At 44.4% G+C, this 25,880-nt stretch overlaps 2 protein-coding genes across 2 annotated transcripts in view; one reads left to right on the forward strand and one right to left on the reverse strand.

The window, feature by feature from the left end:
• The window catches only part of LOC149303695 (glutamate receptor ionotropic, NMDA 2D-like), a 55,428-nt gene extending 42,140 nt beyond the window's left edge, over positions 1-13,288 (forward strand). Inside the window, exons 10-13 of the mRNA XM_089480644.1 lie at positions 673-833; positions 5,241-5,428; positions 9,200-9,432; positions 11,849-13,288. Of these exons, the coding sequence (XP_089336770.1) occupies positions 673-833; positions 5,241-5,428; positions 9,200-9,432; positions 11,849-13,288 (2,022 nt within the window). The remainder of the gene's footprint in view (positions 1-672; positions 834-5,240; positions 5,429-9,199; positions 9,433-11,848) is intronic.
• Positions 1-25,880, reverse strand: part of LOC149303694 (ER lumen protein-retaining receptor 1-like) — a 143,663-nt gene that overhangs the window by 74,105 nt on the left and 43,678 nt on the right. The window lies entirely within an intron of this gene.

Raw genomic sequence — 25,880 nt, forward strand, 5'->3', positions numbered from 1 at the left:
CCCAAAAGGAAATGAGGAGCTAAATCTATGATTATATTCAAGAAATGCCCCTCTGGCTCATCCTAATCCCCATTCCAACCAATCTTTCAAAGTGGGGGGGGGATAAAATTGGGAGGGTAATGGGAAGAATGCACACTGTGCTTCTTGAAGTATGGGATAAAAATGAAGTAAATTGTTTACTTATTCCTAACAAAGCAACTTATTTACCAGAACTTGGAAGAGTAATATTTTTGGACTACAGATCCCAGAATCCTAAGGCCAGCATGGCTCAGAATTCTGGAAGTTGTAGTAAAAAAAAGTAATCATATTAATCTCTGATCTATCTGGCTATTTATCTCCATGTAGTCTTTTCTTATCCACCTACCGACCCATGCACTCATATGCCCATCTGTTTTATCCATCTTTCTCTCTCACACACAGGATGTTTCCCCATATGCAGAATCATAATGTTTGGGTAGGTGATTTCTGTTCTAATCAATGCTAGCCAAATTTCAGGTTTATTGCTCAACCAATTGACCATGACGGTACAACAGGCCAAAATGATCTCCAGCAGAAGAGCTCGCTGTCACCACCACATTCCTCTTTGTGCTCAATTTTCATTTCTGGGAATGGGACAGAGGGGAGTTCCAGATAAGTGTTCTTCATATAATTTGACTTTCCCTCCCTCCACAGTTCCAGAGACCCCAGAATCATTATCCACCTCTGAGATTTGGCACTGTTCCCAACGGGAGCACCGAGAAAAACATTCGCAACAACTATGGGGAGATGCACGAATATATGGGGAAGTACAACCAGCGCAGTGTGGAGGATGCACTCCACAACCTGCAGACAGGGTAAGTGGAGAAAAATGAAAGATGGAGGACGAGGAGGGGGCGGGGAGGAGGTGACAATGACAGGAAGGACGTGGCCAAGAGCCTTTACTCTCCGTGTTTGTCTTAACCTTTCATTTTTAAGTCTCCTATTTCCTGAGAAGCATAGTATGTGAAGGGCTGAATCAAGACATTGTGCTGTCTGAGGCAGAGCAGCAAATGGTGCTCTCACCACCAACATAGTCAAGGTGCATAGTATTGTAGGTGAGTCGTGTTATTTTGGCCACCTGAACCAGAATCCCTCACAAGCAACTCTCCCTACCCTTCCTGGCAGTGACCAAGATCCAACGGTATGCTTTGGTATCCAGCACGAGTGGAATTGGGACCTTGATCCCATCCCCTTCCCAGTACAACTCTCTGCAATGTCCCAAACCTGGTTTCCCAGCTCTCTGGTCCCATTTTTAGAGGGGTTCTCAATCCTCCGTGGCTGTTTCTTTAGGATGCACAGAGGAGGGGTTGTACAAGGGAGGGAATTACAATTTCTGCTGGAAGTGGTAGCACCAAGCCAGTAAATATACTGCTGTGTTAAATTCAGTAATAATGCCTTGCTCTTTTGTGACATACTTTGGTGTTAGGCAGCTGTCTCATTCTGGCTAATGGCAGGTCTGGCTCTGGCTCTGTGGCAGGCCCATAAAACAGCACTACATACATCCCAAGATACTTTGCAATCCATTCTTTTCCCCACTATAAATGTGCCAGTATTTTCTCTCACATCGCATGCTCTCTGCATCAATCCATGAGGCCGCACTTGCCTGATGGAGAAATCTTGTGCTTGGGGTGCAATACTCACTGAAGAGATTTCTGTGTTTCCTCCTCCCTCAACTAATGATGGCACATGACTGGCTCTGGCAACAGTTGTACAAAATGTGCTCGCATAGGTTTCTTGGGCTGCTACGCATATTGGATGTAGTCTATGAGGTGGCTAAATTTTCTCCTCACACTATACTGTGATCTTGTAAGAAATGTATTACCCAATTTTTATTAAATAAATCTTAGACAATTTAATAATACAGGTTGTGGTCAATTAATCATTTAATTAATTTTTTAAAAGTACATATGAAAACAAATAGCTTTAAAAGAGAAAAAAGTACCATCTCCATTTTTAGAGGATGCGTTGTTGCACAAGAGATTTCTTTTCAGAAGAGGCATTCCACCTTTTCTCTTGTACCAGTGGGAATGCCTCTCCCACAATGGCACATATGTCTAGTGTGTATGTGCTTTATTAACTGGAATCCTTTTTAATCAAACCACAATATTCCTAATTGATTTTATCTAACCATTAAACCAAAAAAGCCCAGCTTAAGACATTTTGCTGCCTACGGGGGAGTAATAAATTACAGTATGCCTCTCATCCCACCTGAGTGCAGGTGGACAGTATTCATAGCCACGCAAGTTATTCTGGCACAAGATGCAGAAATTCTTTCAAGCGCTCCTTAAAAGCAGGGAACAAATACAATAATAACTGTAAATTACAGTTAGCTATAAATAACTAACAAGTTGCTGCCCTTTTGTGACACCTCAAATCTGCAGTGGCAGGGACAACCCTGATGAGATTGCAATCCTTTTCTGCACATTTACCGAGAGTAAGCCTCACTGAACATGGTGAGAGTTTGTTTCCAGGTAAACAGATCATGCTACAAACACCATAGTTCTATTTGTTTATTAAATTCTTTAGAGGCTTTGCATGGCTTCCCTGCATAATCCAGTGAACAAGTGTTTGTATAGCCCCAGTAGCTGCTGTATATTGCCAGCAAGAGTGCCTCCCTACTGTTCCCCACAACGGCGCTTCTGTGAATGTCTATGGATGCCTACTGGCTTATTTCATAAATAAACCAAACCAGACAAGTCTACACTGAGGATTCTGTGTAGGACTGAGCTATGCCATCATGCTGTTAACGAGACTTCTGCATGGGGGTTTTGTATGTAAACTGTTGGGCACTTTTGACTTAAATATTATTTTTCACTGCTACAGGAGTACTTTATAGTGTAGCTTGTCTGAGCAGCCTTTGGGGGACTGAGATTTTCACTGCTACCAATTTAAAAAGCCTATTGGCTGGGCTATGGGATGTGTGATTTACTTTTACTCCTGCATGGTCAAGATCATAACCATATATCTCACTAATTTACCCAGCCAACCTGCTACTGGTGCAGAGAGAGAGAGAAAGAGAAAGAGATCTTGGAAGGACCAGTTGCATAGCTATAACTGTAGTTCTCCACATGCTCATCTGTCAACTTACACAAATGAGTTACACTGTGCAGGCACAGGATAACCCATTTGTGTGAGTCACAGAGGCCACAAAGAAGAACCAAATTTCTTTTCTGATAAATCTAGAATCCTGTAGCAAACATGGTCATTGGCCGCATTGACTGGAGAATTCTAGGAGTTGTAGTCAAAAAATAACTTGTTCAAACTCAAGTGCTCTCTCTGTCTGTATGTTTTTCTCCCTCTCTCTCTCTCTGATGTGTATTCGAAATGGGATCTCTATTTTCTTGATAAACATGCATTTAAAATGGGGGGAAGAAGGGTGCTTTTTATTCACACCTTTGTGTTGCAGTCAGATTGGTTATAAGTGAGTGAGATTTCATTCATATTAAATTATTTTGAATGTATGCCACAAAACAAGTAGAGTTGCATATCATACTACAGTCGCCCCTCCTAACTCGCTGATCTGAGATCCGCAACCTTGATTATCTGTGGAGGGGTGACCTCCGTCATTTCTAATGCCATGTGTGCCACGCACACGGGGGGTGCCCTATTCTATGAGGCTTGAATACATGTGAGCCTCTGTTTTCGTGGGGGGAGGGGGTTCTGGAACAGATTCCCCGCACAAATGGAGGGCCAACTGTATAACTTTACTGCTTCAGACAGATATTGTGAAATAACTCAAAACTGGAATCCTGAGAAGTCAGTGAACTGGTTTCTTTCAAGCAGGCTACATCATCCCCAAAGTGGGCTTGGTTTTCTATACTATACTGCTTGTTTCTGCTCTGCTCCAGGTCCTGTATCCTCCATCCCCATGACTTCTGTCCATCCCATGCATGGACACATACACACAGGCACATACACACAGAGAGCAAGTGTATCTATAAGGATAGGATAACTATTTCCACAACTTCATTCTGCTGCAGCAGCCAACACTTCAGCTATTTCTGCCTTTCCTCATGTAATCTCTGTATTAGGATTTTAGCATTAAGTTCACCTCTAGGCTGCTCTTTAATGTTTTTTGGAGTGGGTCCCTTGTTATTAAAACGTATCATACATGTTCGTAACTGCCACCATTTTACTTGCCTTTGTAAAAAGTGTAAATAGCCTAGTCCTCTCTTTGTTAAGTTAAAGACAGACAATTCTAAGAACTTATTTCTAATCAAGCACACAGACAGACTCTTTTTAGGAGTGTAAAATACTACAGTGTAGAAAGAAGCAAAGTGGAACCAAGTTGTCTAGCCAGAGATGAATGAATAACAGCAAAGTCTGGAAAAAAATCCTTTTTGGGGCTACATTTCCCACAGTCCTCTCAGCCAGTGTTGAATTGGCTGCAGGAGACCAAGATAAAGATGGACAAAAACAACACTGAGGATGCAGTTTTAACAGTAAAGCCTCCCCACCACCACCAGCACTGAATGAATCTTCTCCTTTATAACAGCTGCAGAAAGCTTTTGTTGGTTTAATGGGAATATTAATCAGTCAGGTAATAAAATCTGTGCCCCTTGGGTTAATTGGTCAGACTGAGAACCAACAAAGGCTCAGCACTACTGAAGGGCACATTCCTGGGGAGGCCACTTCTGGGTTCCAAGTCCAGCCTGCCTCATGTCTGATAGCAAAGAAGCAGCTTTGCACTATTTTCTCCCATTCCAGTTTGATACCCAAAGCTAGCTAAAAATTTTCTTCTCAAAAGATGTACAATCGTTGTCTTCCACCAAAGGATAAGAATCACATGCTACTAAAACTGTTGAAATCACTGTTAGGACATTTTAAAAACTTGCCTCTTTTGCAATGCTGATGGCTCTTCAGTATTGCTTTGTTATTTAAAAGCTGCTTCAATCTGGTATGTTACTGCCAGAGGAAGTATTCAGCTACAGGATGAAAAGGAATGGTTAAGGAGAAGCCTTTCTCTCTAACAATGAACAGTAGCGGTTGTTTGTTAAATGCAAAATGATCTCACACTTAAAACAATTTGTAATCCTCCCTCAAGGGTCTGGAGAAGGTGCCTTCAGTTTATTTTCAATAAGAATAAGTAAACTGATAAGAAACAGATAGTTAAAAGCCAGCTATTTTGAAGCAGTTGTACATAACTCAGTCACAGTCCCTGCAGGTGCTGCATCCAGTACTGCACCTATTTTTCTTTCTCTGTCTTGATTATTTAACTGCAGGAAGCTGGATGCCTTCATTTATGATGCAGCTGTCCTCAACTACATGGCCCGCAAAGAAGAAGGCTGCAAACTTGTCACCATAGGAAGTGGAAAAGTCTTTGCGACCACAGGCTACGGCATTGCGCTGCAGAAGGGATCCAAGTGGAAACGGCCCATTGACCTGGCCTTGCTCCAGTTTCTAAGTGATGGTAAGGCCTAGAGACAGCGCTGGGAAGTTGAGGCCGGTGCCAGAAAACTCAGGTTGTCTAGATAAGAAACAGAGGGACTGGAAGACAGAGTGAGTGACAATGTTCTCTTTCTTTCACTGGACAAGAGTTGTTGTTGTTGAGTGGGGGAGTAGGAGTGTTGCTCAGAAAGAAGGAAACTTTGGAAGAGAGGTATCTGAAATGAGGGATATTTATTGTTTTGCATTGGAAAGTAATCCTAGACCATTTAGTCCCATTTCCTGCTGCCCAGCAGCGTCATCCACGTCTTTCCCCATGCCACCAACAAAGAACAACTTGAAGGAAGTGGCATTTGGTACTAATTTCTCAGACATGCATGTACAATAACTCATAAAAGTCAAGGCCCAGGGCCAAAGAGGACCCAATTACCTCTCAGACCTTCCAAACAAGATCTGACTTCTGCTTGGACTGATGGATAGGAACCTCCCTCACATGTTTGCTATTAAAATCCTGGGGGTCTAGGACTTAAGTGGTAAACCTTCAGCAAGACAGAACATTCCTTGCCCTTAACTAGAAAATATGTAATGATACTGGTTGTCTGTGCCTGGCCTCTGATTAGTTTCCTTTTAACACATTTTAACAATTCCCTTGTGTTTGCAGTTGGGGTTGTTAAATACAGCATTAGGTGTTCTCTGGGTACTGAGAGATCCTGAGCAGCACTATATGGTTAAGTTTCCTCCTGATAAAAGGGCACTGGAGGCATAAGAGTTTTTTGTAATAAAATCTGTTTGATTTATGAATACAGCAGAATGGAAGCAAATAGGCACTCACGGAGTTGACAAAACATCCACTCATATATAGTCTAGAGGGACTCTATACTCAAGCTGCTTCACCTTCAGCCACAATTCACCACTCCCTATCTCTCTGTCCCACTTCAAAATGCAGAGTGCCCTCTTTCTGTCTGTTCCTCAGACTTTTATGGGTGTTTCATTTCGAAGGGTGGAGAGAAATTCAATGTCATTACAAGGTGAATCTATATTACACTTGATACCATTTTAACTGTCATAGCTCCAGCCTATGGAATTCTGGAATTTGAGTTTGGGAGGGACTTCAGATTGTCAGCCAGAGGGAATGGTGTAGTTAAAAACTGCATTAAAGAATTCTAAATCCTTCGCTACCATGACAATTAATGTGGTATCAAACTGCAATACCTGTGCAGTATAGATATCATGGCAGTCTATTAAAAAATGATTGTCAAATCCATGATCAACCATCCATTTGTCAGGCAAAACTAAAGCAAAAAGTTTGTGCTTTTTAAGCAACAAGCCAACTTTTATCATCTACCAGCAACAGCATGGCTTTCACTGTGTTTTAGTGTGTGTTTACTTGTAGAAGAAGAAGAAGTTTACTTATGGAGGAAGAAGAATTCATACGCACCAATTTCCTGACAAGATTTCTGAACCCTAGAATTTGCATGATTTCTACTAGTGGCATCTGGTGGCTTCCATTTCAATGAGGTAGTGAAACTGCTTCAGGTTTTAGTCCAGACTTTAAGAAGCTATCTGAAGCACCGAATCCTATTTGAAAAGGTAGGATCAGCACATGGATTCCCCCTTTAATCTGAACTAAAACCCAGAGCAGAATCACTAGCTCACATGGTAGCCACCAATTTCTGCAGATGTACTAATGCAGCTGCCCCCAACTTGGAGTGTCCAACTGTGTTGGACTGCAACTCGCACAATTCTGCTGCCAACAGTGGTAGTTGGCTATGGGAGTTATAATCTTAAACGTTTGAAGTATCCACATTGGAGAAAGGCTGAACTAGTGCCTGCAAATCAACTTGTCCCTCTTCTACCCCCCTTGCCAGTGGGGCTACCATGTTCACAGTTCTCTCCCACCCCACCCTGACTCAGCAGCCCTGCAGATTGATGGGAAACATTTCTTCCAGCCCCCCCCCCCCCCAAGATTTATTAATCTAGAATAGAAAGAAATAGGAACCCCAGGAGAGTCATGGGGCCCTATCAGTTTGATCCTGGAGGTCTGAGAGCCAGGACTCTTGGGGGAGAAAGCAAGCCTCAGTGGGCAAGACTTGGAGCAAAGGCAATAGAAGACTGACATCCTGCTTTCTATTTCTAGCTCTGAGGATAATGAACAGACACAGTTCTGGCATGTTTGATCTGAGCTGAGGAGCCTGAATTCGGTCTATGCTGCTGCTAATGGGCTTGGTTGGAGGCTCTAATTGCTGTTAGCCAACAATCCTGCTTCTCCTAATAAGCCCAACTGATGCTGGTGATACCTCAGAGAAAGAGACATGGGACTTTCCCTGTCCCCCCTCCAGGGCATACCAGATACAGTAATGTTGAGGAGAGGGTTTGAGTTTCAGGTGGGTCACCCACTGTCCACAGTATTTAAATCAGATTACCTTTGTTGCATCTGTTAAATCAAATGGGGAAAAGTGCCTTCTCCTGCTTTCAATGCAAGAGAAGTGTTCTGAATATGAAGGTGTTTTCTCTGCACTTGTAGAAAAATAGATTGTGATGCTTGTGATGGGTTAGAAAGATGTTTGGAGGAGAGAGTAGCAGAGCTGCTTTGTAGAATCTAGGTAGGTTACAGTGAATGACCAAAATTTGGTAAATGTTGGCAATTCAGATGGTGGTGCAAGGTGAATTTTGTTCATCATTGTAGGGCGAACTAGGCAATGTTGATTGTTACCAGGCTGTCCCAGATTTCTGAATGTTCACAACCTTTTTCTGTGATTATCACTATACATTTGTGACCAAAATTACAAACTTGAGTGCAGCATTGAACATATTAGGGCTTATGTTGGTTCATGGAGTCTTTGCATCTCTGTGGGTTGCAAATAATAATAATAATAATAATCATAATAATGCACTCAAGAATAAAAATTCAAATTAAATAAAATGTGTACTTATTAAGGGAATGTTCAAGACTTGTGCCATTTGCAAATTTTATATTTTGGTTCATAGAACATCAGTAATTTTGTTAGTATAAAGGAGTTGTGCCCTGTATATATGGCAGAGATAGTAGGTATTGCTCTTTGTCCATCAGTCTGGAATTTTTCAGCATACTGGTGTGCATATGTTCAATATATATCATCCTGAGATCTATTGGGTATTCATGCCACGTGCTTGCAAGAATATGTGTTTATATGTGCTTCAGGGAGTCTGTCACTTGGGTGCAAGAGAGCACACGTACATATCGTTGCAAGGTTTCATTGGGGGGGGAGACATATAGTTGCCTAGCAACACACCCATCTACTACTATATGGCTCCTAATCCTAAACTGGATTACAAGTCATAGACATGGGTGGCAAATCTAGGAAGAAAACAATCTCTTGTAACCATAACCAGGAGTAGGAGAGGATAGCTAAATGGTGTTAAGAGGTAAGTACTTTGTATTAAGTGATCTTTGAGTGTGTACAGTAAGAGCCAGACTATTCATCTATCCCCTTAACCTCCGCTACTCATGTTTTGTGATGATGCGTGGTAATCATGACATAGCTTTTTGAGATCCTCTCCATCCATCCCTACCTTGAATAAAAAGGAAGAAGGTAACACTTCCTAATGGGAAGAGTATAGCAAATTTTCTTCTCTGGACTATAACTCCCAGAACACCACTAGCTGTGCTGACTAGGAGCTTCTGGGAGTTGTAGTACAAAGAAGGAACTTTCCCAGGATTTGTTAATGAGCCATAATTGGGAAAGGCTGAGGAGAAGTGCATCTCCCAGGTTCTATCTTTTTCCTCCCACTCCACCCATCCCCTCTTCCATTTCAGATGAGATTGAGCTGCTGGAGCGCCTGTGGCTCTCGGGGATCTGCCATAATGACAAGATTGAGGTGATGAGCAGCAAGCTGGACATTGACAACATGGCCGGAGTCTTCTACATGCTCCTGGTGGCCATGGGGCTGAGTCTTCTGGTCTTTGCCTGGGAACACCTCATCTACTGGAAACTGCGCCATTGTATGAGACACACAGGCCGGTTGGACTTCCTGCTTGCCTTCAGCAGGGTGAGACTGAAAGATGAGAAAGCAGGGGTGGTACATACAACCAAAAACAAAAAAGTCAAATTCTTTCTCCTAAGAATAAGCCCCTTCCTCTCCACACTTTCCACCCTTCTTCCAGAGCTTGTATGATCATACCAAAGCATTAACGTTTGTATTGTATACAGACATCAGCACTCTTTTGCTTTTAAAAAATATCTAGCTTTTGTAGATGTGAAAAAGTAAGATTGTGGGAGGAGTATGAGAGGAAGAGGGGAAGATGGCTATAACTTATAGGAGCTCAGAAGTAATATATAGGGTCTAAGCAAAATTGATCTTTCCTTGTGCTAAAATCTGCAAAATAAATCAGTGCGTTGTAAAGATAATTTGTACGGATACACAGCTTTTAGGCTACCTTGGCACAAAAGTTTGGGTTCTTTCTAGCTAATATATTAACATATTCCCCCCTCCCTATCTATTTCTCTCTGGTTGTGTACAGACACATATAAACTGATGGGACTTCCTGTGCCTACTGCATAGAGACAATTCTCCATAAGACTGAGCTAGAGGAAAATCCATTGTTCTTGTCTGTACTAGTTTTGTATGTGTGTGTGTTCAAGTTGCCTGTCAACTTGTGGCAATGCCATGAATTTCATAGGGTTTTCTTAGTCAACTAATGTTTTTGCCAGTGCTTTTCTCTGAAATATAGCCTATAGCACCTGGCATTTGTTGGCAGTCTCCCATCCAGGTACTAACCAGGGCTGACTCTGCTTAGCTTCAAGGATCAGAAGGGATCCAGTGCCTTTAGGGCATTGTGTAGAGAGCCTTTGATGCCACAAACCCACCTCCCTCCAGCAGTTTTTAAGCTTTAAAAAGGTAATTGAATTTAAAAGCCATGTTCTCTGACACCAGATATGTAGAGAATGGCTTTGCCTGTTTGTCAAAGAGGCATTAGCACATTCTTCTTATAATGGCTACAATATAAATGTAAACCATTTTTAAGCCCTTTAAATCATAGTTCTTAATAAGGAAATCCTGCATATTGTAGTTATCTCAAATGACCTGGGATGACTAAAAAAACGTTCCCAGTGTCCTCAACATACAATTCCTGTAGGTAGGTAGGCAGCCAGGTAGGTAGCCAGGCAGGTAGGAGGGTGTGCGTGTGGGCAGGCACATGTGTATGTAGAGAAGCCAGGGTAGTTAATACAAACTAGATTAAATTTGTAGTGTATTGTGGTGAAGTTAACAGGCCATCCCTTGGGCAGATTCAAAACAGATTCTCATGAGTCAGAGCACAAATTGAGTTCTATATAGTTCTCATTTGCATATGTTGATCACTTTAAATACAGATTAAAAATTGCCTCTGCTTCTCACTGAGGCAGACTTTTTAAAAAAGCATTCAGCCAGGTGGCAAAAATCCTACCCTATTCTCTGCCTGTTTCCACTGTCTCCTTTGGTTCATTCTTGATCTTCATGGTGTCAGTTTGTCCACCTGTACTTCTCCTCTTATCATTATCTCCTCTCCCCTGCCTTCCATTCACTGCCACAGTGATCCTTCTCTGAATCAATGTCCTACAGTGAAGGACAAACTCAGCAACACAAGGTGGGAGGGAAGGGTGCTCTCTGTCAACAGGAGAAGGCTGTTGGTAGTGGGATCTGATCTGACTTTACATTCAGGAGGGGAAATGTGTGTAAAATAGAAGGGGATATGTGGTAAAGAATTCCAGTTATTTCCTAACACCTAGTGCTCTGGTACATCTAACACAGGTCTTGTAGAGACCCCACACACATCTTTGGGGAAGTATTCCTGAGACTGGGAAACAGAGAAGTCAATTTGGAATACAAATACTCAAGATGAAAGCATTTTCCAAAGTACAGATTTTAGACTTACACGATCGCTAAAACATAGAAATGAGGTGTTACATCTGGGGATGATTTGCTGTGCTCTGGATAGAGAAGCGTTGCAGTAGTTGTGTGTTTGTGTGCACAAACTGGGTAGTCAGGGAGAAAACGCCTTGGGGAAGACAAGATTGGAAGATGGGTGGGTGAGGAACAAGAGATGGGCTTGTTTGTGGTTGATACAGGTATCCCTAATGATATTTGCTGTTGTATAAAGTATGAGGGAGGGAGGGAACAGAAGCATAGTATGACTGTGACGCTTTCCCATATGGAGAGGAATCGTTACAACGCCATTAGCAAGATACATTTTACTCACAGCATGCAATATAAATAATTATGCCTTTGTTCTACATTGATACCCTTGTGGGAAGGGTATCATGCAAAGAACCCATCATGAAGTTAGTTGTCTCCTGTTTGTAACTGCCCTACAATGCTTTTTAGGTGAGAGTGTTTTATACCAACTGTGTTTCCCCCTGCTATTAGGTAAGTGTGGCATTCTGCCAGCAGCTACCTAATTTATATGTCTTACTTCCATTCACACCAGGGCATGTACAGTTGCTGCAGCAGTGAAGACCCAAAGATTCCAGACCAGCAGCAGTTGCCCATCCTCAACCACACCTATGGGCCTTCACGAAGTGCAGCTCCAGCGCTGCCCAGTCCCCCTGGCCCTCCACTTCCCTGCTCCAGCTTCCTGCCTCGTGAACGGCGTATTGTGGAACGGTGGCGCCATGCACGGAGCCCCAATTGCTATAAGGATCTCTACCCTCCAACACCTTCAGAGCTCCCCACAACCAAGCCTCCACGCCACAGCCTCAAGAGCCCTTTCTCTGATGGCTTCCACCGGTTCTATGGCCCCATTGAACCTGAAGGGCTCTCTGATCACGTGGGTGGCAAAAAGATGGCACCATGCCAGCTCTCTCCACCACCACCTTCCCGTGGGCTGGAAAATCCTCCTTCTTATTTTGCCATTGTACGTGAAAAAGACTCTCCTGACATGCCACCAGCAGCATCAGGTTGGCAGCGCAAATCCCTCCGTGGCTTGTATGAAAGTTTTCAAGCTGGGAAAGGGGCTGGCCGGGCCCCAGAGGTGAAGAAGTATGATGGTCCCTCCAGCAGCTATTCAACCAAAAGCCCTTGTGAGTTGGAAAGGGGCAGCAGCCGGCCTTTTGGGAAAGAACGGAATCGATATGGCTATACCCGGCTGTCTTATGAAGATGAACGCTCCCCGCCTGTTCCCCGTTACCGGCATGCAGAAGAAACATCTCTGCCACGACCTGAGCCAGAAGCCAAATGCCCAACATCAAGTCGAGAAAGGAGTTCCCGGGCTCATATTTGCCGCAGTCATTCCCACCCACTTGCTGTTGGTGCCAGTTTGCACAGCCAAAGTCATTATGTGGACTTTTCAGACTCTGATTCTGATATTTGTGAGAGGGACAGTGATGGTCATAGCTGCTGGTACCAGTCACCAGATTATTTCTGCACATACCCATCGCGAGAGAGGCAGTTGTTTGCCACCCACAAGCCTCTGCACTATTGGTCAGCTGACAAGCTGGCAAAATGCCACGGATGCCATGGTCCCTGCCAGCACTGCCTAAGTTTGGAAATGCTCCCACCACCTACCCCACCATGCCGCAAGGAGGCCTTGCGCTACCTGAGTTGTTCTGAGGAGCGTCTAGAACGCCGGCTGGACTGGGAGCACCGCCACTGCAGCCTGTATGGCTGCCTGGCTTCTCGGCACCGCCACGGCTTCCATCGCCGCTGCCACCATCATTCCTGTGAGCTGGGGCCTGCGGGTGGAGTTCTTCACCCCACCTCCCGCAGCCTGGAGGACCTCAGCTCCTGCCATATGATGCGCTGTGGGGCCTCCCATCGACACCAGGGTGGCTTCTCACCAGAGTGGCTACCACGCCGGGTGAGCCGGAGCGGAGAGCTTTTTGCCCGGCGTGGTTCAGCCCATTTCTCCAGCCTGGAGTCAGAGGTATGACCAGCGACAGGTGGGGAGGGACTTGGGTGGGGGTGGGGAAAGACACTTCGGATGAGACAACAGGAAAAAAAATTGGCTGAGCCGTAGTTGAGCCCACCAAGTGGGGACAGACATGGTGGCGATGGCACTGTGGCCCAACCCATGGAATGAAGGTAGTCCCATGAAGATGACAACGGAAAGGGGGAAGCAGAAAAGTGCCACAGATGAACCCACCAAGACAAAGGGCATGCAATCAGGATGCCACTGGGAAGATTTGGCATGGCGCCACTTCTCCCTGCCACAGAGAAGGGGAATTGTTCAACCAAAAGAGTATCACAGATAAACACCAGAGTGGGGACTGGAACCACCAATAATCCCATAAAAACAGAAGGGGGAGTGATGACCTCTCAGAGAAGGGGAACAACTCCCTGCTTCTGCTACCCCAAGTGCCACCAGAATAGCTCCCTATGACAAAACTCCCGGTCCCTTCCACCAGCCAATTTATGGCAGGGGGTAAAAGGGGAAGCTGTTCCCGCCTGTGTTTCCATAACAGACCTTTTATATCCAGAAAAAAGGGCTTTCCTGCCACCCTGTGGCATCTTGATGGGGTGGGTTCCCGTGGCCAGTGGCTACTGGCTACTGCAACAGCAGTGCTGTTACCCTCTGAATAAGATGCAAGAGAGGGCCACTGAAACAAACCAGTCATGGAGATGGAGAAGGTCTGTGTCTCCATACAGACTGGTGCAGGGGAAACATGCCATCAGTCAGGCTCCAGGGATGAGATGGGAGGGGCTTTGATGACAACCACCACACAACTGTCTGGACTTCTGGGTTGGAGGGGGTGTTAGAGGAGACAAAACTGTGACTTTGTTCAACAGAAAACTGTGATAATTTTTTCCTGCACATTTTCCTCTTCCTCTTCTCCCTTCTCGCTTTCTTTGCTCTTCTTACCTGTATTTCTTCTTTCTCCAACCCCCCCCCCCATTCAATCTTGCAATCATGCACCCACCAACAATTATAGAGATAGCAACACATGCAAACACACATCACGTACACTCCAGTGCAAACATACACACTTGTGTGCTGTGGTAGGCAAAAATAACAAAATTGCAGGCTCCCGAACCCACATAGACGAACCAAGCTCAAATCCCAAAGGGTTCGTTCTCACAAACAGTACACTGACATGCTCAGTGTTAAAAGAATTATTGTGGAAAAAGACAGAAAACATTATTATAAGGCTCTTCTGTAGACTGAAAGGGCACTTGCATTTCAAACCAAACAAATGCCTGTAAGAGGGGGAAATACCTCATGCAGTGGGAGGAAATGCTCCATACAATCTTTACTAAAATCACCATATACTGTCTTAAAGTTGTGCCAAGCTGCATGGGCATGCTGTGGAAGAGAGCATGGAAAATGTGTAGGTGATTATGTGACCTCCTTCCTTTACAAAGTAGGGGGTGGAGGATGGGGATGAAATCATGTACCTTCATTGTGGGAATGATGCTATATGCACCTGATATAGGTACATCTTGCACAGCTTCCCATAGAGAAGACATTTGAGTTCCTTCTTTGTTTAAGATCCCAGAAGCATGGAAATCATCTCCTGCAAGTCCAGTATACCCAGGACAGGCTCAGGGCTGGAATCTGGCAATTTTGTGGAGAAAACTTCTGTATGTACAGTATAAGCAGCTAAATGTACTTGACCAAACTAAGGGTGCTTCTTGGTGGACAGCTCCTGGTTCTACCATCAAAAGATGTTGTGCAGTTAATCATCTCTTTGTTTTTCAGATGTAAGTTGAGTTGTCTTGTCTTTGAGTTGCAAGGAAAACATAGGAGGGTTACAAATCAAAGTCTCCACAGTAATATTTGGATGCCCCCCTCCAAAAAAATATGTGTTTAAGCCAGAGTGATTGCACAATAAAAGCCTTGTCAGGAAGCATTCTAACACCACAGCCAGTTTCAAGGGTAATGTTTACTTGCTCACTAGGCTGGTGACTGACCTTGGAATTTGTTGTAACAGGATGCATTGTTTACCAGCAATGATTGAATTGGCTGGTTCTGGGTTTTCTGAAGAACATTAGCCAAAAAACCCCCAGATAGCAATAGTAGATAATATGGAGTGATGTTTGGCACGGCCCTGAACCTTAGAGAGCAGGAATCCAGGAGTCAATGAAGAGAATTGAATATTTTAGGCTCTGTGTTATGTGTTTTTGTATTTTAAGATGTTAGATACTTTTCCTAAAGCAGAGAGGGATAACATAAAGACCCCTGGCAACATCATAATCAGGTTTAGGGTTAATCCCTATGAAACAGGGGAAGTACAGGGTGGAAGGCAACCCTTCCCCTGTCCCCAAGACTTCTTCATACTGGTTTTTTCCTAGGCTGAGATCAAAACTAACTACTATTAGTGGGGGAGGCTTTGAAGAAGTTGAGTGGACAACACAGGTAAGAGAAATTATTAGGATCCTCCTCCCAACTATCCATATTGCAACACCAACTGTCTCCTGTGTTTATGAAAATTTTGCATGGCCCACATGATAACACATGGGACATGAGGTTGACCTGTCAATTTTGACCCCTATCTGATGGTTTTCTTGTCTACAAAATGGGGACTGGAGAAACCAAAGAAGCTGCCAAGAGAAAAGTTTGCTGGGGCCAAAGATGGGTTATTGGCCACATGTTAGCCACTATTCCAAGTAAGTGCAGCATTTACAGTTAGGGACAAATTTCCACATTCAGGGATTCATTCAAGTTTCTGAATCTTATTGCTGGTCAGATAGCTTTGGAGTATGTGGTGGGATCCTAAGCTAAGTTTCCCCTAGTGGACCCCTCCATGTTGGTTGTCTTTAAAGGTTACTTAGCAGCAGCAGTGGGTAACTTCAAGCCACCATTTTAAATTTCCAATCTTCCCCCTCATGTGACATGATTCCAGGGCACTGGACCAATTTTTACCATTTTAATTTCCTCCAGTGTCTCAGCCCAATGCTAGGTTGGGGCAGTGTGGGAGGATTTAAAATGAAGCTTGCAGACCCAGGCACTTGGTGTGAGGGACCCAGGACAGGTATCAGGACTTGTGGATTCTGTCAGGGTGTCAGACAAACCAACTGTGCCTGGTGCTGACTCCATGCTTTTTGGGAAAAGCTTCCCATACTCTGTAGGATTTCCATAGGCTAGAGACCAGGGCTTAAATGCTCCACAAAACTTCTAGAACTGCTCTGCAAAAAGCTGAAAGGCAAGGCAACAAAGCAAAGTGTCAGCTAGCATCTTCAGTCTGTGGAAATCCCACAGAGCATCAATTTAAGCTTTCCTCAGTGCAGAGCAGGGGCAAACCTTGTGCACAGAATTTCAGTTTATTAATGAAGACACAAAGGCCCAGACCCAACACTGAGCTTAACAGGCTACTGGTCTGACCCAGTATAAAGCTGATTTCCTCTTCTGCATCCTTCCAGAACCAAGGAAGGCTTGCTTGCTCGGCAAGGCCTCGTTTGAAGTGCTGTGTTCAGTTTTGAGCGCCTCCGTGCAAGCAGGATGTTGACAAATTGAAAGGGATTCAGAGGAGAGCGGCAAGGATGATCAAAGGTCTGGAAGGCAATTCCTACGTGGAGATGCTTGAAGGAACTGGGTCTGTTTAGCCTCGAGAAAAATAAGATGAAGCAGTGGGCGGGGGACGGGGGAGATGTCGGCAGTTTTCAAATATTTAAAAAGGTGTTAGAAAGAAGAGAGCAGCAGCAGATGGAGCGAGGACACAAAATACTGAGCTTGAAGTACAAGATGGTGTCAGGGTGCCATAGCCATTAGATCTGGCAGCATTCCTGTCCATCAGATGTGATCGAATTGTAAAGAGATAATGGAGCAACAATGATCCTAGCATCATCTGGTCAGGAATGGTGCAAAGCTACTGGGGTTGAAGTCAGGTCAGCCCCCCCTCCCACCTTTTCCCTGTGGTGCTAGAATTCTTGCAAGTAAATGGAGTCCTGACAAGGAATAGTTTTCTGTAAAGGCCAGATAGTTTCTAGGAAAACCAGCTGGTACTGGAGCTCCACAAACATACCATTCAGCCATAGAACAAGCAGGCAGGGGGCACTCCCAAGTGCCTCTTCTCAGTTGAAGAGGCTTTAGGCAGAATTTAGGAAAGTTCCTTTTTTGGACTACAGCTCCTATATTCCCCTACCAGGGCGATTCTTGGAGTTGCACTCCAGAAAAGGAACTTCCCCAGTTTGAAGCATACAGGGATGTCCTGTCTCAGGGCTGGGATTGGATCTGAGGGCTAATGAAGTCCCTCCCAACCCCAAAAAGTTCTCCAATACAGGGGCAGGAAAAGCGGCACATATCCAGGTGCCAAAGTGTGCCATTGCTCCCAAACCAGTGCACACACTGCCAATGGTGAACCGGAAGGGATTAAAAAACACTCATCCCCCATCACACAGCCACAGTCAAGCACAAAGGCATACAAGCACATACGGAACTATCATGCCAGCAAATAGAGTAATGAACCTCCACTAGTAAACCCACTGTCACACAAAATGACACAAAATGTTGTGCATTAAGATGCAGCTTAATGAAGCAGGCACAACAAGCGAAACAGGTACCGTGATTTTTAAAAAATTGCTGCAAGCACATGGTCTCAATTCCAGATGCAGGGAGACAGGATTGCTGTCACACATGCTTGCAGAATCTCAAAGGAACCCCCAAACGCACACATATACAAGCCTCATTGACAGGCATATTTCAAAGAGCAGCCGTGTTACGACTACAGCATTATTGACATTGTTCCTGCACAGAGAGACATGTACACTGTCGTCTGAAATTTGGCAAAAGGGCTCCTACTCTTGTAAGCCCAATGGATCTGGAACCTGTGTCACATATATGTGGGATCTATGGCTGTGCTTTTATAACAGAAAAGGGTGTTGTGGCACCCCAGAGAGGAATGTGTTTGTTGAGACATAAATGGCTGCAGGCAACCTGCTTAGTATTTCATGAAACGCATAGGAGCCACTGACAGAGAGATATAAAATTGTAGAAATTACAGCATACATGAAAAGATGCAACAGAATTATATGAACATAAAAGAGGTGCAGACCGGGCCCTGAAATAAATCATCACAAAGATGCAACATTCATGCAGATTCAAGATCACATGCAGTCGCCCTCACATGAAACCACTACCAAAACCAGAAGCTCAGTCTCACTTCCAGTTCTGCTTTTCTCTCTCTCTCTCTCCCTCTCTTTCCCTGTGTCTCTTTGTCCCTTTTCCTATTCTGGGGTGGGGTGGGAGCAATTTAGTAATAACTTTAGAAATGCTGTTTTAGGGAGCGGGGCAGGTGGGTGGGAGTGGTCTTTCTTGGGATTTCGCTGGGGTGGGGTGGGGAAGTGGGAACATGGGGCAGCGCCCCACACCAGAATGGGGCAGGGTTTGGGTGGGGCAGGGACCCAGGCATCCGGATGGGGGTGGGACTGGGTTTTCGATACTATTTTAGGGCATTCATAAGAAATAAAGGCTTTTTTAATCCCGCTCAGACCTTGCCCCAGTGTGGTTTGTCTGAATAATGAGATCAGGGGGGTGGGGTTAATTTTATCTTTTTTCAAAATTACATTTTTTTTTCTTTCTACACTGAAGAAGCACAGCTCCCCACAAAATATCCTTCCCACACTCTCTTCACCCCAGCCTCCTCCAATTCCATCAAATGGCAGAATGACAAAAATAAGAAAAGCTGTTGTGAGCACACAACTCACCTACGTTTAAATCATGCACAATAAGCAGAGATATGCCACTCTGCTTCAATTCCTGAATTATGCAGTATCCAGCTTGCCTTGGCACAGAGTTTGGAGTATACTGGTGCAGGGTTTTTATTTCAATGCAGCAGCTTCACAGTTAAATGCTCCCTTGTCAGAAGTCATGGGGCAGTGCTAGAAGGCATTGTGTCCTAAAGGATATTACAGGTACAGACTTTAAAGAGAGTCTTGGAGACTTAGCTGCCTTTGCAATAGCTGTTTGTTTATACAAACACGTCTATTGGAAGCATGCAGATTTCTAAAGCAAGCAGCACAACAGCCAATTCTGTATGAAATTCCCAGAGGAACTGCACTCCAGCTTTAGGCAACTCTAGCTTAAAACAACAGCAGCAATAACAACCTCATGGCTCTCCTAACTACAGTTTCCTCTTCCTTTACTTGAAGAGTGTCACCTTCCAGCCAAGAAAGAGAATTTTCAGCCACAAAGAAATATTAATGCTCTTCTGTTACATCCCTGACTACCTATTACTTATATACTCACAGTGACAAGACTGGCAATTTTTAAACAATGCAGTCCAGTACGCACTGCCCACATCCTATAGTGCATCGTGCTCTACAGCAAGGGTCCTCAGGCTTTGTGAGTCCAGGGGTAACCTCCACCCGCCAGGCATTTTTAGCAGGGCAGGTTTTCCACTCCCTACTGAGGTCAATGAGCAAATTGCACCATTCTCTTCAAGAGGGAGGAAAAGATGTCTTACCAAAAATCAGATGAAGGAGGGGAGAAGCCCATCAACCCCACCAAAAGCCCCAATGACCCGTGAGTCTGTGGCTGAGGTTGAGGTTCGCCGTTGCTCATCAGGGCAGCTTTGGTCTTCCTGCCCCATGCAAAAAAAATAAAATAAAAAAATCACTCTATATTCTTGCAGAGAGAAAAAAATAGCTCAGGAGGGTGGCTTAGCCTGGCTTTGTAGGCACAGTAGCATCTGTGGATGCCATACTGAGAGGACAGGGTATGTCCCTGAATGTTGATTTATCCCACAAAAGCTCATGCCATTTGCACCAGTTCTTTAGAAAGCTGGTAGGAACAGAAGTTTCTTAGCAGATGTAACTCAGAATGTTTTAATTCACTGGTTGAAGAGATCAGTAGAATTGTGAAGTCCCAAGCTCTCCGCCTGAGTGTTTTCTAATTCCAAACAAGAGTTTCCTTTTTTCCTAGCAGGAATCTCCAATTGAAATTCAACAAATGATTAAAATCCCAGTTCCCTTCCTAATCTGCAGTGATGGGGAAACTTTTGCATGCTGTTTACTTCATTATGATGTTCATACTATTTTTATCCTGTCCTTCCTCCAAGAGACTCACTATATACTGTACACTATATATGATCTTCTCCCATCCCCTGTGTCTTCACAACAACTTTGTGAGGTAAGTTCTGAGATGATGACTGGCAAGTGTTTGCAGAAAAAGCATCATGGCTGAATGGAGATTCATACCCACATATCCTTGTGCTTCATTTGACTTTTTAACCACTATTGTCATGTCAGGAACAATAAGAAGGGTGGGTAGTGTTATTCAGGAATGAGTTAAACTCTGTCCTCACTATCCAGAATCCAAGTCTGACAGTGCCTCTCCCTGGCTGCCAAAAGTCTTGGAAAATTTTTGGCTTATGTGTATGTCCCAGATAAATGTCAGCTCAGGTGCAGATTTAGTGAACAAAGTCAAGTTACTGTTTGTCCAATAAACTGTGCTTTGGGCTTCCACATTCACTCCTCCTCCAAGTACATTTCACTTCACTTCCTCATTTCTGGATTCACAACCTTGGCCATGATGTCTTCTGAACTAGGCAAACTACAGAAGAGCTTATTAAAGTTTTTTCTACCCCTCCCCAATGGCTACACTCCAGTTGACAATGTTTGCACAAAAGGGAACTTCCTATGGCTGTGAACTGCAATTACCACAAAATGTTATTGGTCCCAAAGTCAGAATTCCAATTCACATGATGATATACAGTTCTGGTTTGGATGCCAGATTGCACTTTGTCTGTTCAGAACAAGCAGTTAGATATTGTGAACTAGGAAGTGAAGAAAAGAAATTAAGTGTGCAAACCTAACATATAACCCTGACCATTTAATGTGATGGCACCTGATCAGGATAGTGGGGGCCCACAGAAAAGCTATGGCCTTCTAACAAAAACCAGAGTTTCCTTTCCCCAGACCGCTTTCCCTCCACAGCTCAAAGTTTCTAGGGATCCCTGGGATCTAACTCACTGTCTTCCTCTAGATGTGGGGAGGGATGCCTAATGGGCAGAAAAGAGGACGAGGAAAGCATAAATCAAGAAGATGAAATGCATCTAGGGACCTAAGGAAAGGCAGGGGTCAGAAGGGGGCACCCAAACGCTTCTCTAACTGGCAACAGAGGAGGCCAAGGGATGGATTGATTAAGCTCAACTCTTATCCGTCTTCATCCAGATGCCTTTAGGAAGACAGTGACAGAGCCACCACTTTCTGTTAATGAAATGAAAAATGTGTTGTTTTCTCAGCACCCCACCCCAATCTCTGGCCACGAAAATGTGGTTCTCCATCCCCAGTCAACAACAACAAAACAGTACCCGATTGCTTGAATGTGCAAAAACCTGTAAATAATAGCCATAGGAAGAAAGGAAATTCTACTTCCCATATAATAGATCAGAAAATGCATGCCAGAGCCAGAAGCTGTTGCCCATGCAATGGGAAAGTCCAGTTGTGTGGTGCTTTCCTAGTGTGCAGCTCTGGGCCTGTGCAAGTATTAATGGATGCACACATATGCAAGTGTGACCTAGAGCAATTGCCCCCCATGTGGCAGCACAGTTTTCTTCTGGCCCTCTGCCTTCTTCCCTTCCACCCCCACCCATCCCCCTTTACCCTGGCACAGCATCTTGTTAATCACATTTTCCGGCTGAATTACACATTTGCACTAATTTAATTTTTCATTTCTATGTAAATGAACTTTCTCCAAAGTTCCAGACTGTTGCTGCAGTGACAAAGCAGTCATTAGAAGTGGAGAAAGGAAGGGGGATATTGTGTGGTGCAGCGTCTCTCTGCACTTTTTGTCAATCCACTCAAACGTATGGCACCTCTCATTGGCAATCTAAAGCCTTGGGCCCCTATTGTTTCCCTCATTTGATCTGCTGGATTTCTCATCTGTTTATTTTTGCCAACTTCTGAACTAGTCCCTGCTCTCTGTATTTAATGGGACTTAGCAGCTACTGATTTTGATATCCACAGGGGTTCAGAGCCAAACCCCACCAAATATTAAGGGTCCACTATATTCTGCTTCCTAAATGTTCTCTAATCATTCAGAAAACTCCCGAACCCACCCAGAAAATCCAGACTCTTGTTTTCCCATGACAGCCTCCTTTGTTTTAGCAAATAACTTGCCAGTTATTTTTGGACTATTTGTCCCAGAATCCCCCCACTGGCCTGGCCACTGATCATACTGCCTTGGGAATTCTGCCTTGGGAATTCTGGGATTTAATTTTCTTAAATTTGAATTTAATCTCTGCAACCCTGCTCCTTCCTGGAGCCCAAGGAGTTCTGTTTCTTTCCGTTGCCAACTTCTTCTAATTCATGCACAACTTTTCTTAAGAAAGAAAAGGTTTAATTCAAGGTGACACGTTCATAACTGGTGTGCCTTTCCAACCTGAGCAACCATTCCTAGACAATGTGCAAAAGATAATCCAAGTTCAACTTTTCACCATTTTCTTTTTCTTGCAAAATGAAAATAAAAAGTCATCAGGTAAGTTGTTGCTCTTCTCATTTTGCAGGCAAGCAAGAAATGCTGCCACAGCTGAGACGGGGATCCAGGTTTCCTGTTTTTGAGTCCTTTGCATCACAGTGGCTCAACACAGCTTAGAAAAGTTTTTTTTTAAACTCTGTATAGTCCAAAAAAGTAAGTTACCCAAGTTCTCCTTCTGGTCCAGGGCTTAAAAAGTGTCCCTTGTTACTATGTTAAGACTGTAGTCTTTATTCTTTATTTCCCCTTGGAAGACAGTTCATTATAAACACATGAAATTACAGGCAGACATCCAACAGGCTGACATCAGAACCACCAATATGCCATGCAGAGCACTGCCATCTGAACTTCCTTCCATCTCAGCTGTCCTTCACTGTGGAAGGCACAGAGACTTAGGTGGGCAAGAAGGGTGCCTGCAGCTCAGAGCTATTCAGCTCCCTCCAGCCTCTCAATAAAAGGGGGATTTGCGTTACAAGCAGGGTAGCTCCCACCCTGTCAGCATTTGACCACTTTTGCCCCCTCCCCAACGTTTGCAGGCCCCCAATGAGTCTCACTGGAGCAGAGGAGCAACTTGTTGTGTTTAAAGATTCATGTTTGGCCTCTGAAATATTCAGCAGATGTCAAAGCTGACAGCAGCTGCCATGCCCAAGAGGGGAGTGGACTGGAAAGCCAAAAGAGGTACAGGCAGAACAGGGTAGTCTCAGGTGAGATGGGGGAAATGGGGAAGATACTTTAGTGGGTAAAGACAATAGGTAATGAGTTCAAGATGGAAAGGTGTGTGTGGGGGGGTATCCCTAGCAGTTGGTGGCTCAGCACAGCCCTACATTTCTGCTTAGAGGGTAATATAGAGTAATTGCCAGTAATCTGCAACAGAGCCATCCATCCTTCCATCTCATTATCTCCTAAATTCGTCACCTGCTTCTGAACTCAGAAAGTGATGCTGAGTGAGCAGAACAGGGGGAGGGGGGCTTGCTGCAGCACTGGGTGGAGAGAAGGAGGCTCAAATGATCTTTCTCAGGAGCCCACCTCCCTCACTTTAACCCTCCTGGCCCTTATGCCCTTAGAAAAACCTCTGGCTAGGTTTGTCCTCTTTTCCCCAAACCACTGTGATAGTAATTTCCAACCAGTTAGCCAGACTAACTAACACAGGATCCCACAATCGAGTAGTACAGCCTTGCCTCTTTCTAATCAGTTGTCATGATGGAAGGCTCTAGGTATTGCATTATTCACTCCCAATATGAAGATATCACAGTTCCACCAGCCTCTGAGGAGTTTGCTTGCTGACTCCCTGCACGAGTCACTGTTCTGGGTTTGTCCAACTTGAAGACATGATCAGGGGAAAAACAGCTGATGCAGAAGCAAACGAAGAAGATGAAAAATGCCTATGTTGTCATAAAAGCAGACCTTGATTACTGTAAACATGATGTGTACACTGGGGCACATTTCTTTCCCAGAGAATGCAAGAGTCTTGACTTCCATACTCTAAAAAAACAAAAACCTAGATCTCCTGAATCCCAGTTCTATCCTTTTGTGTATCCATTTGCAACCAAAAATCCAAGTGTTCTGATTACCAGCTTCCATTCTTGGACTTTTCCCTTGTGAAAGACAGCATTTTCTGTTAAGAACTGGCTAGAAGGGGAAATGTCATCACTGTTGACAAAGTCAGGGGTGCAGGGATGGTATCTTTTGAAATAATTCCTCCCCAACAAGGTTCAGAAGTCAAACTAGCAACCATAGTTTCTGGTTGCTGCTGGCTTCTCAGGGAAGGGATGGAAATAACATCTCTTGTTCCCACTCCTAATTCAATTCGTAGATAATTTAGGAGTCCCAGAACTATTTCCCTATTTCTTACCTATTTAGACATGACATTTTCAATTCTATGCCTTTAACAAGTGGTAGGAAGACGTTTACGAGATGAACGTTTCCCAAGGATAGCAATGGATAGGGAAAACTGCACCAGCTGTGTTTCTGCCTGCCACACAGTGACTGCAGGGGAGAAGTGCTGATGTTATGTCTGTTGCAGAAAAGCCACAGAGAAACTGCCAGCTTAGCTGGGCTTCCAGGTCTCACAGTTCCATCTCACTAAACTAGATTACTCCTCTCCCAGAGAACAGCAGCACAAGAAAATCTTGCTTTCGTTCTCATACACATAGGCATGGGCGCACACAGCATCACAAACACCCCACATGGGTGAAGCCAAACACAATCTGTCATCTGCCTGGTGGAACATATGGAGAGAAAGTGCCTTTCTCATCAGCTCCTTCACTTGCTCAAAGCACTTTTGGCTTCACACCTTCAGAGTGTATAAACATTGCGGAGTACTTGGCAGACCGAGACACACCCTGGGGATATCAGTTGGGCCCTGGGGAATCCCAAAGGAGTTTCTGCCCCTCTTGGCCTTTCGCTTTGTGCCTAACCTGGAGCCCCTTCCCCACAGCTCAATTCCAGAGGTGTAGGAAATAGTTGTGGTGACGTGGCAGCACAGGGGGCAACTATATATCTTGGCATCACTGCCACTCATTTGTTCTTTTCCTCCCAGAAGGGAAGAGTGTCCAGAACAATCAAAACCTTCTCTTGATTACTGAGATAATCAAGAGACTCATCACCCCTCCCAATCTTTTCCCATTCTCCTCCCCACTCCACTACCCCGCCAATGCTTGGTGTTGATTTTCTATTTTCTCTGCTGCCACTGTTATTTATGATGGAACGTGATTTGCTTGGTGCCCTGGCTTGCGCAGCAAAAAATGCAGAAACAAAGGCAGGCCGCCAAGCCAAGAACACCCAAGGTCCTCCTGACCATTCAAACCAACTGGACACACACACACACACACACCTAGGAAATGAGGATGTTCTGACTCTCAGCCGCACATATACATACTGTGTGGCGCATGGCACACTCTCAGTCACACATTCTCAGTCTCTCATACATACACACAGAGAAGACTGGTTCTGCCCACTAGGCATTCCCCCAATCACATCCAGATCCACCTAGGACCCCTCTTTTCCCTTCCTTGCCCATTACAAAACCCAGGAGTCTTGACTCCCCACCCTCCTGCCCACATATTTAACCCCTAGGCTTAAACAGCCAGGCAACCAGATTTGCATAATATAC

Source organism: Sceloporus occidentalis, unplaced genomic scaffold, assembly GCF_023333645.1.
Source record: "Sceloporus occidentalis isolate IW3139 unplaced genomic scaffold, rSceOcc1.0.p SCAF_14, whole genome shotgun sequence".
Taxonomy (NCBI): domain Eukaryota; kingdom Metazoa; phylum Chordata; class Lepidosauria; order Squamata; family Phrynosomatidae; genus Sceloporus; species Sceloporus occidentalis.